Below are 12,018 nucleotides of genomic sequence, written 5' to 3' on the forward strand. Positions count from 1 at the left end.
AACATATTTCCACAGGGCTAGCACTGCAGTTTCTAATCTGATTGCCAAAGCCACAGAGGAGGTGGTTGCAGATTTATAGCACATAGAAGGTTGCTGGATGGTCCCAGTGGCATCAGTGATACGACACAACTCTCCCTATCCTGTTTTGTGACTCTAAAATAAACATTGCTTCAAAATCACTTACAGGGGCTACGTGGCAGTATGTATCAAAAAGGGTCTTTCACCATCCCCTACTTCTATTCCCAAACATCCAGCTATGTCCTGCCGTTTTGTGGCATGATTGGTTTGCTCTTGAAATTCAATAGTTCTCTCTCTGCAAAAAGACTATGGTCCCAGCGGTGGGTGTTTTGTCTATTATACAGGAATTGGACACAGTCTTACTTGTCCTGGAAAAGGGCTTGCAGGATTATCCTGTTGATATTGAAGTTGTGGCAAATACTTCGATTAGTTATCTGGAAAAAGTCCTAACTCATACATAAGATCTCATGGTAGTGTGAGCATAGTGTCACCAATTTAAATAGTGTCTTATTGTTTAGAAAAGCAGAATCAAAACAGCCTTTGATTTTTCATGCCCGCCTCCACTAGAATACTAGTTAAAGAATTAAATACTCAAAATCCATGTTGTTACTGAAACAAAAAACACTTGTGCTCCTTGATCTGTTCTAATGCTCAGACTGTCTCTGCTTGCGCTTCAGTACCAGCTGGAAAATACAGAGGCACTTTCATCAGCCACTGCAAATTAGTTAGCACGATGAAGGTCAGACAGACCTAGCACACACTCATTTTATTTATCAAAAGCTCTCTGCAAAGCTGTTGGCCTCCACTGAAGAGCTATGGGCGTGGGTAGCATTGTTCTCGATAGATGTTAGTATTTTCCCTACTGCATATGTAACCAGACAACATTTTACTTAACATTAAGCCATTCATTGCTGCTTTGCCAATCTGTGCTCTAGAGAGAACGCAAAAGCACTTACTCTTTATAAAGCTAATTCTGGATCTTTGGAAGGATTTTTTTTAATTTGCAAGGATTTTTTAAATAAAAAAATTCACTGTAAAATTTGAAGCTTCAGGTGGAGATATTTTCTACTTTGCTCCTATTATTCCATGCAAATGCTATTTTGCAAGCATACAGTCTATACAGAATATTCACGTTCGTGTAGAGTACCTGGAGTCAAGGGGACATGGATTTAAGTTGCCATCTCCTGCAGCCACTTCATGTGTCACAATGCAATTTCCCTCCCATTTTATCTGAAGAGTTTCCAAACAAAAGGGCAGCATGAAAGGAAGGTGGCAATTTAAATCTTTTATCTCCACCACCCACCCTGAAGAGTCAAAGTCTCTTGTTCCCAATTTCCCAGGGTTGCTATCAATATCACCTCTTTCTGATGGGCTCCCATCACAGTCTGACAGATGCACTCAAGCTCATTCTGATCCTGCAACAGTTCAAGCTTCTCTTCTTTAACAATCAGAGATGGAGTCTTCCCTTCCCCCTTCCACATCACTTCCAACACCTGCAGCATCAAGATAAAGGAAAATCAGTGCTTGAAACATGTCTCTCAGAAGGCAAGGATGACGTTTGCAATAAGAAGAAGGCAAAGACGTATTAACGGGCATAATGACTCCCATTCTGACATAAAATCAGAAATCAATCTACTGATGACATCCCATATCTAGATGTGCAAAGCATGTAAAGTTTCCTACTTCTCAGGTAAGTTTCCTTTAGAAAAATCATGATCGCCTCTTTCTGGACTCACATTTCTAGTTCTCTTAGAAAGCAGGGTAATATTTAGTCTCATGTACCAAGCAGGTATTTTTTAATTGTGGCACAGGTATGCAAGGCTATGTCACAATCCTACTGAGAAGGTATTTTTAGTGACCCTTGTCCAATCATAAAAAAGCATCATTAGAAGAGTCCCATTGTCCCACATGCCTGAACACAAACACCTCTACAATTTAGGGTCTACGGTATCCAGTACTACTGTAGTTACTGCCCAAAACAGTAACACTAGGCTGAACGAATACTTCTCCTGACTCCTAATGCTGTTCGCAGGCTCCACATTAAATAAAGCATCTCACATTTGGGCTTATCACAGTTCAATAATGTGCCACAATAAAATGTCTATTGATCAGGCTTGGTGGAAAATCTCTTTCATATTTTCTTCCTTTATAAGGGATAATACATGTCCATTCTTTAAGTCTGTAAAATGCAGCACCTTCCTTTTGGTTAAAAAAAGGGGGCTCTTAGTGGAAGTCCGCTCTCAAATGTACTGTACAAAGTCAAGATTACTAATGCAGACTGGTTATAACTAACTGGTGTGTACAAGTGTGTGTCTAATACTATGGATTGAATACATATTCCAGGTAGGTTTTTTTTATCTCTTTCCCTGCCCCTCAATGCTTGCTCATCTGCGTACCATGATGATTTTGACCATAACTGTGAACACCACACTGGGTTGGGACTGTGTAGCTGGTAATATTTATTAAGGGTGTGATCTTTGCATATGCACACCATCTGAACCCTATCTGTTATTCCATGGAGTATGGATAAATGAAATTGCAAAATGAGATTTAGTTGAGATTCCTGCATTGCAGGGGACACTTTGCTAGATGACCCTCAGCGTCTCTTCCAACTCTCCAATTCTATAATTCTGAATTTCCTGTAGAGTTACCATTTAACCAGGCAACTGTTACTCTGCTGACTGTCAGTGGGAGAAAAAGGAGTTTAGCTACATAAAGGCAGGTCATAGACCACAGAGGTGTGGAAGGTTATAATGCAGAACCCTGTGGCAGCTCTAGCCCAGTTATCCATCACGGTGAAGCACAGCTGGATGAACTTAAGTGTCTGTCTGGAATAATTATTAGTTAAAGTTACAGTGCTTTGTAGTTGGGCTCTGATACCTTGGAAAAAACCCTAGAGAATGGGGCTATTTATATAAAAGCAATTTCTTTGGGCAGTCATTTTCTGTATTCCCTCTGCTCTTATTTCAGAGATGGAGGCAGAGAGAGAGAGAGAGAGAGAGAGAGAGAGCAGAAGGAGAGAAAGAGACCTTTTAAAATAGCTGCTTCTGCTTGTTCCTGCACTGAAGACATAATTGCATGTTTGGGCAATTGCAATCTGCCAATGCAGAAATGACTGTCATGTTGGAAATTCCATGTTACTAATTCACCAAAGCTAAGAAAATGGAAGTGCTTTTTAATGTAACGTTCCCTAGCACAATTAGCATTGCTTTACACAAAACAAGATTAAAACGAGATGGGGGAGAACTAACAAAGTTACAAATCTTCCGCCACAACGGATGAAATTTCTCCCAGGGCTACAAGATCACCTGGTCCAAAGTAACGGTGCAGGTATGTGGCAAACTACACACTGACACTATTTGAGCCCCTCTTCAAATTAATCTGCCCTGTACCAAGTCTTCAAGCTCTTAACTTGCAGTTGCATTTGTTTGGTCGGAGGCCACAAAATTTTCAATAAGAAAGCAATCCCATGTAGCCACTGTGCAACTTGGTCTCGTTCCTTAGACAGTCAAGGCATGTGATGGTGTTAAATATATTTAAGTAAGCATATCAGAATCTTTTGCAGGGAAGAGATAGGATAAAGACCCTGTGTTCATCAGGGTTGACAATATATAGTATGCGACTAGATGGACCACTGACATTACTCAGTGTGAGGCACCTCTCTATCTTTAAAAGCTGGGATTTGTGCAGCTTCCCAGTCAGAGCTCTTAATCAAGGAAAACACGTCTCACCTGAAAAGTTCTGTTGTGTAGATATGAATTAATTGGCTATACAGTAAGCAAACAAGCTCACACCTGGAAAGATTCTCTGGTTGCTGTGTGCATAGGTTTGGAAAAAGATTTGTTTGGGAGTGCTGCAATTACACAATGCAGCCATATTTCCTCCTCTCATGGCCACAGAACATACCATTTCTAATAAGGCTCACAGCCCTTCACAATTTGAGCTTCCTGATCCGCAGAAAGCATAAACAACAACAAAAACAGAAACAGCAGCAGCAGCAGCAGCAGCAATAACCCTGCTGGAAGCTTCCAACAATGTGTACATGTGTTGCCTGTGTGCGTGTGTCTCAGTTTGCCTAGCCCATCAGTGCTGCAGTTCAATCACCCCACTCTCAAATGCAGCAATTCATTCACTGTTGTGTGCGTGTATATAGCTATTTGTGCCCTCAGGCCATCCAATCTCCCTGCCTACTGCTGAGAATCGTTAGAAACATTTGTTATTCTTCAGACATCTAGCCCATCAACGTCCTCTTCTAAATGTAGCAAGGATGCTGTTTTTCACAGGTTTAACCAATAATAGCCAAACAATGACATTGTTAGTTGGTGTCTTAATTATTTTGGTTATTAGATTGCATTTGTGAAGCCTACCCTGGATTTGAGGTGGGTATAAATCTTGAATAAGTTACTAATTCAAAGACACAGAGAATACAAGTTCTATTACAAACAGATGAAAGCTAAACAGTCCTCCCCCAAAGAGTAAAAGGTGCTGCACTTATCTCGCTTTCAGGCTGAGGGAACCAGTATTTGTCCACCAAGAGCTTTCCAGGTCATGTGGCCAGCATGACTAAACTGCTTCTGGTGCAATGGAATACCATGATGGAAGCCAGAGCACACGGAAAAACAGTTTACCTTCCCTTTGAATTGTGCTCGGAAACGTAGCCAAACAAGCCAAACACACACACACACACACACACGCTGTATAAAATGTTTAAATTATTAGCTTTACATCATTCATTTATTAATTACAATTATATCCCATCCCACCTCCCAAAGGAGGGTTACAAACAACAAACCACAAAATAACAACAACAACAATAATAATAATTTATTATTTGTACCCCGCCCATCTGGCTGGGTTTCCCCAGCCACTCTGGGCGGCTTCCAACAAAGATGAAAGATACACTAAAATGTCACATATTAAAAACTTCCCTGAACAGGGCTGCCTTCAGATGTCTTCTGAATGTCAGGTAGATGTTTATCGCTTTGACATCTGATGGGAGGGCATTCCACAGGGCGGGCGCCACTACCGAGAAGGCCCTCTGCCTGGTTCCCTGTAACTTGGCCTCTTGCAGTGAGGGAACCGCCAGAAGGCCCTCGGAGCTGGACCTCAGTGTCCGGGCAGAACGATGGGGGAGGAGACGCTCCTTCAGATATACTGGACCGAGGCCGTTTAGGGCTTTAAAGGTCAGCACCAACACTTTGAATTGTGCTCGGAAATGTACTGGGAGCCAATGTAGGTCTTTCAAGACCGGTGTTATATGGTCTCGGCTGCCGCTCCCAGTCACCAGTCTAGCTGCCACATTCTGGATTAGTTGTAGTTTCCGGGTCACCTTCAAAGGTAGCCCCACGTAGAGTGCACTGCAGTAGTCCAAGCGGGAGATAACCAGAGCATGTACCACTCTGGCGAGACAGTCCGCAGGCAGATAGGGTCTCAGCCTACATACCAGATGGAGCTGGTAAACAGCTGCCCTGGATACAGATTTGACCTGTGCCTCCATGGACAGCTGTGAGTCCAAAATGTCTCCCAGGCTGCGCACCTGGTCCTTCAGGGGCACAGTTACCCCATTCAGGACCAGGAATCCTCCACACCTGCCTGCCTCCTGTCCCCCAAAAACAGTACTTCTGTCTTGTCAGGATTCAACCTCAATCTGTTAGCCGCCATCCATCCTCCAAGTTATTTACAAAACATTTTGAAGAAGCTTGCATATCTCTTATATGGGACTGAGGCTTAGAGTACACATGGTAATCATCCTGTATAGTTTTCCCCACGTCCAAACCCCATCAATAATTTATTTTCACTTAGAGTGGCCTCTGAGGCTACAGTTTCCAATAGTAAACTCGCATTAGGGGAATATGAATTCTGGCAGCTTTTCAGCTCTAAAATGTGTCCTTCCCCCCATGTCAGCCATTTTGCGAGCCATGGAGAAAAACAAAAGGATACCTTTTATCTTCCTCTACAGAGACAAAAAGAGACTGGGTGGGCAGCTGGCTATTTGAAGGTTGATGATAGGCCAAGAAGGAAGATTTAATATTACCCCAACTCCAAAAGAAAATTTTGAGTCGGGGAGTGGAAGTAGAGAATCACCGCCACGTATGATTTTCACCCAATGCTGGAATCCTACCCACATTGTTCAATGGAGCTAAGTTCAAGTGAGACTTATTTCAGAATACATACACATACGATCAGCCTTGCACAAGGAAGCCCAAACAAGGATCCTTTTATCTTTTGTCGTTTCTTTGTAACTGAACACAAAAATGAGGATTACTGAGATAATAGATAACAGATTTTTTTAAAAAAGGGGGGGCGTGTTTTCAAACTAAGGCCAAACAAGATATAACATTTTACAAATTCAAGACTCAAATGCACCGTGACACAAACAAGCTCATGGTAAAGGTAATGTTACAAAGAGGAATGCTCACTTGTTTGGCTGCTGAGGAAGAAATCGTTCCGTTTTCCAGAAGGTTCAGAAGTTCGGCCAAAAGAAGAGGACTGACTGGACTAGACCACATAAAATGGATTGAAATAAGCAGAGATGCAGAAATACAGCACGAGCTACTCATCACGTTTAATATGGTTGTATCACAGTTGGGATGTTCAGAAAACCATCTGAGCAAAAGGCTCCAACTGTTTTGCCTGGGTTGTACATTAGGTTTCCCCATGACCATCCTAATCCAGTTCTGTTCATGCAATTTTAAACAGGAGGAGATGTGCTAGTTGCAAATGGGAACACGAATCCCACTGAGAGTACTGTAGTGCTGGCTGACATCTGTAGTCATTTGCACATTCTAATGGATGTTCACCTTCTTTTCTTCGCTGTCTACCTATAACTTGCAAAATACTTTTCTCCTTCACCCATTGATCTCACCCCTCTCCCTTTTGTAAATTAGTAGAATCAGATAAAGAAGTTTCAGTATGATTTTTATGCATCAGTTGAACAACAGTAACTACTATGTAAGAAACTGAACCTTGAAGGTTACTGTGGCATCCTTAATCACTGAAGGGTTTATTCAGATGCCCATGTGGTAACAGAGGACTACATTATTTACCATTATCGAAGACTAATATTTGTGTACAGATTTGCTTGCGCAAAAGTATAAACATTAAAAAGCCTCACCTTTCCTTTACTTCAAGGTTATACTGTTTTAAATAGCCAAGAATATCTTTTATAATCCAGCCAACGACCTTTTTGGGAGCCATTCCTGTTGCATTCACCACAGCTTCAAAAAATTCTACTAATCCATCTTCATTCTGCTCAGAGACAAAATGGTGTGTTAAGATGGCAGCAGCCGAACCAGCTATCTATACCACCACAAAAACAAAAAAAAATTAAAAAATAAACACTCATATTCATGAGCTTTCGGGTCTTATCACATGTGGAATATTCTTAACCTCTTGGCTTCTCAGCTATTCGCAACAGTCAATTGATCAACATGCCTCAGGTTAACTTCACAATGTTTCCAAAAACTGCCACTGCATGAGTATTCAATAGAATAGCAAGATAGGCATGCCTTTAGCCTCTCCACTGCTAGTTTTGCAGAAATTATATACCGTTATAATTCGTGAAGTTTTTTGCTTGTGTGTGTATGTTTTCACAGTTAGGCTGCTCTTTTTAGTGTTCTGAGACCACCAAATACATACACAATAAGAATAGAATGACCCACCCCGAAAGCATACCATAGTTTTTCTTCCCTTCCCTGTGAAATCTGATGACATCACAGAAGCATGTGAGCACTCATATTATAAGGGAGTGTCCCAAGGGAGAGATGTGTACACATGTGGTAAATATTTGTATCTATGTCACTAGGCAGGTAAAGAAGGGCACAGGTGTTGAGTCTAGTGGGGAAGGAGGAGCTTGGCAAAACTCCTGTTAACCCAGTATGAAAGATCAGCCAGGACTCGCCCTGCTTACTGTCCAATTTCATAATGGTACTCTATACTGATGCTTTCTAAAATGGCTGCAATAGATATGGCTACAACAGCCCACCCAGCATCTGAACCAGAACTGGCACATACAGTCAGAATCAATTTCAGGCAAACACAAAGCAAGAGGAAAACACACAACTCTATAATCTTTAAACAGACTATATAGAGACTCGGTAATTAAAGGCAGATCAGCAAGCATCATTAGTCACAATGTAAATGCTTCTGTCAAATGCGAGTGTGTGTTTTAAGTTGAATCAAAACTCCTCCTGAGTGACAAGCGGAATCCTTGCCTTCTAGTTCTTGCAGTTTTTGTATTGCAAGCAAGACTCGAGCAGTCGTTTGCTTCCAGACAGCTTTTACTGCCGGAAAGTTGATCAAAATGCATGGCAGACTCAAACTAGCACTCACTCAGCACAGAAGGCTGGAGTAATCCTATGACTCATAGGAGGAATATTTTTCTCTCAGACAGTTTGTCAGCTTAGGGAATAAGCTCACACACAAGGCAACCCTTGAACGGAACTTGCTTATATCCAGTGCCAAGTGAAATCGTCCCCAAAATCCTAACCCTTATCCAGTCCCATTCAGTTCAAAGCAAGTTTGTCAGGAGATTCAATTTTCTTACTGCATATATTATACACATATTCCTAAGAGCTTGATGAGATGTTCAGTCTGGTAGAAAGCCTACATATTTAACAAGTACACCAATGTGGATCTGTCTACTACTGCTGCCATTTTAAATTTCATACACACACTCGCATGCAAGTCAAAGATGACAGGAGATGTTTGGGGAGAATACTCGGGATGTATCGGAAATAACACCCTGGACCCAAAGCAACACTAACATGCCTAGTGTCCATTCAATCATAGGAGAGATTTCAGCAGGAGCTCAGAGCAATTACCAGCCGTGTGCAGGCAGAACCAATTGGGAGGGGGGCCATTTGGTCTCCAGGGCCCCGAGCTCAAAGGGGGCCTCACATTTAGACACCAAATGCATCCCATAAGGCCGTAACTATCATATGTAATGTATAAAAAGGTGTTATTGTTGAAGCAGAGGCTAAAGTATGTGAACAGCTCAGTGAAATTAAAAGCATTTGGTGAAATTTTAGCAATATAAGCTAAACTTCAGAAAGCAGGTATCACTTTTCACTTGCGAAATGTGCTATTTTTCAGTGGTTTGGGGAAGTGTGGGATTTTCTCACTGCTGAAAATACTGGGAGCCAAATTAGTTACTGTGAGCAGAGCAAAACCCGAGGTCCTTTTATGTATTTTTTATATTCACGGAATATGCTGGAGGTCTTGGTGGAACAGCAACATAGTCCAAAGGATACCAAACTATATACATACATTAAAGCCTTATAACTTCAACCCTTATTTAGACCTGTGTTTCACCATACAATGCCTTATTCATACTTGGACCATACCCTGCTTCAGCTACATGTACAACACTGAATTTATTGCCTTTGCTGCATATTGTTTGTTTCCTGCCTATTTTTATGTGCAGGCTCTAATTATTTTATTTTTGGGGGCTCGTTACAGTTAATGTAGCCTGGTGGAAATTTAGAATACATACTTCAAATTCCCCCTAAGGATTAATGCAACACGAACTAACCAAAGAATAATAATAATATTTCATTACTGAACTATGACTTTATTTTAATGCAATTTCCCCTGCACAATGCTTCCGCTAACAAGTTGGCAGGGAGTGTGGATCTTGCATTTTGAAGGTGTCCCAGTACCTATGCCATTTATTTAATGAGCACGCTTGGGCACTCTAACTTGAAAGACTGCTCATTAGATTTATGCATCCTCCCCATTAGCAATCTGTTTGTATTCCTGATGTAGGCTTAAAACACCAACGGAAACTAGATGTCTCAGGTGAATTTAGATTAGCTGGACTCTCAGTAAATCAAAAGAAAAGAAATAGTGTTTGTGGAACAATACCCCCTTCCCCAAGACCTAAATGTAGAGACAATGGATGGCAGGGAGTCATTATTGGACCAAAAATGTTGATAGTACTCCCGTTGGCTCAATGGGTTGGTACCATCTTCAGAATAAGCACCTGAGTTACTTTCTGCTCAACTATGCAGGCTTCCAGAATAGGCCTGGTGTCCAAGTGTCAGAAAGACACATTAGACAGAAAGAGATGAGGAAGAAAAAAACACAGGAGAAAAGGCTAACATTAGTCAAAGCTGAGTACTCAGCAGAATGAAAGGAATCTAAGGTTAGGCTAGGCAGTCTCATTTATTTCCACTGCTAAAAAGAAGCCCTGGAGCCAGCATATATGTTACATGAAAGGGCTTGTACATATAGTAGGCTTATGACAGATACATGCATGATTAAATTCCAGAAAAGTGTCACAGTATTTAGAGTGCATTAACGTAAGTTTATGGTAGAATAATGGATCAAATGTCATAAAGCCATATGGTGCTGTTCTTTTCTATGAATTTCTCCCCCTTTAAGCTACAAGGGTGGTCCAAAGGTCATGCATCCAAGAGAAGGTTAACAAAAAATTTAAAACTGCTTGGCGTGTGACTTTTCAATGTTACAGACAGCGATACTCCACGGAATATAGCCACAAGCTGAAGAATAATGTGGAAAAAGCCCTACTGGCCCAGCTCTTAAGATTGATTGAGCTGGTACATTAGAATGATATGCACCAACTGGGCTCACAGAGCACATATTTTAATGCCAGCATTCCAGAGATAGTAGTGTTGTAGGCAAATACATTGAAAAAATTACAATACAGGAATGTTTTTAAGACAAAAAGGGTTTTGAGGCTACAATAACTAGCTATATATTTCAATTTACTATGATGCTGATGGACACATGAAAAAAAAAAAAAGCAGGTATAGTTTCAGAGACCCTCTTGTGTACATTATCTGAGCAGAAACAGCCAAGCGTGTTGAACTCATTTTCTACGTAAGAAAAATCTATGAGAACTGACAGCTGGCTAATATGACATTTTTAGGAGTGTTTTCTGAAGCACTGAATCTTTTGAAGTTTCTTGGTTTACTTGAATGTTCAGTCAATAGACCTACCAATAAGGTGAAACTGTGCTGAGGCTGAATCCCATAACATTCAACAAGCTTTGCTCTCTTCGCACTGGGGAGGTCAGGAAGCCTCTCCCGAAGCCAATCAATATTCACCACTTGCTGGTCGCTTGTGTGAGCAGGCGAAGATTTAGAATCGCGAAGAATCAATGGAGGAAGGTTCGGCTCCGGCATAAACCTGGGAGAAAACAAAGGGAGGCTCCTCTGCTGTCCTTTTCACTTAAAACCTTTAGCCGCATCCCAGCCACCTGTGATGAAGTTGCTCCTTCTCCTAACAATTATGGGACTTAACGTAAGCAAACCAAATGCTCGGAGTCCACAGCTGAGTGCAAGTCCTCTCAGCAGCAACAGATAAGCCCCTGTGCCGAGGTGCATAGCCTCAAGCTGCCTTTCTTTTTTGATGATCCGCCACTGGCTGTCAACAGCCAGCAACGGGGAGAAGGAATAAATTTAAGCCATTTTACGCCCTTCCAAAAAAACCACACAAACAAAATGCAGATGTCGCTTATCGTCCTCGGTGCCAAACAGGACCTGTGATTTCAGACCAACTGGGAGTACAATCTGGCAAAGGGGAAAAGGAAGAATGACAGCCAGATGCTAGCAGTGTTCCATGCAGGTTGCAACCTCCCTCGTATTAGTCGGAGGAGTTTCAATGAAAGGAGGAAACCGCGCTAAAAGCCAAGTTGCCATCTTCAGTGGGGTGCCATGGCAAATAAATCTGAGTGACAACATCAAATGACAAGGGCTGCGCCGAAGAAGGGGCTGATTCAAGCCACCACAAAAACATGGCGATTAAAGAGCCAACTCCTGCCTTGCACGAACAAATGATGGATTTGCAAACACAATTAAAGTGTTGCCATGTTTCTTTGCAAACAGCTGAGATGCATTCCTTGAAGAAGTTAGACTTAAGCTACACCCACTGCTTTCAAATCCAGATTTCAATAAACAAAAGCACAGTTTAAAAAGCAAATTTCACTATAGGTTTTGAATTGATTCATCCATGCTTTCTTTCTCCCCGTTTTTATTT

General features: G+C 41.5%; 1 protein-coding gene across 6 annotated transcripts in view; it reads right to left on the minus strand.

Annotated features, from left to right (window-relative positions):
- Positions 1-12,018, minus strand: part of GATB (glutamyl-tRNA amidotransferase subunit B) — a 59,268-nt gene that overhangs the window by 23,431 nt on the left and 23,819 nt on the right. For all 6 annotated transcript variants that reach the window (XR_013842369.1, XR_013842370.1, XR_013842371.1 and 3 more), the window contains 4 exons: positions 10,980-11,169; positions 7,133-7,266; positions 6,438-6,516; positions 1,377-1,511 (listed from right to left, as the gene is read on the minus strand). Coding sequence is in view for 2 of the 6 variants with exons in the window: in XM_079990463.1 (XP_079846589.1) it covers positions 1,377-1,511; positions 6,438-6,516; positions 7,133-7,266; positions 10,980-11,169 (538 nt within the window). In the remaining 4 variants the exon portion in view is untranslated. The remainder of the gene's footprint in view (positions 1-1,376; positions 1,512-6,437; positions 6,517-7,132; positions 7,267-10,979; positions 11,170-12,018) is intronic.

Source organism: Podarcis cretensis, assembly GCF_951804945.1.
Source record: "Podarcis cretensis genome assembly, chromosome: 9".
Taxonomy (NCBI): Eukaryota; Metazoa; Chordata; class Lepidosauria; order Squamata; family Lacertidae; genus Podarcis; species Podarcis cretensis.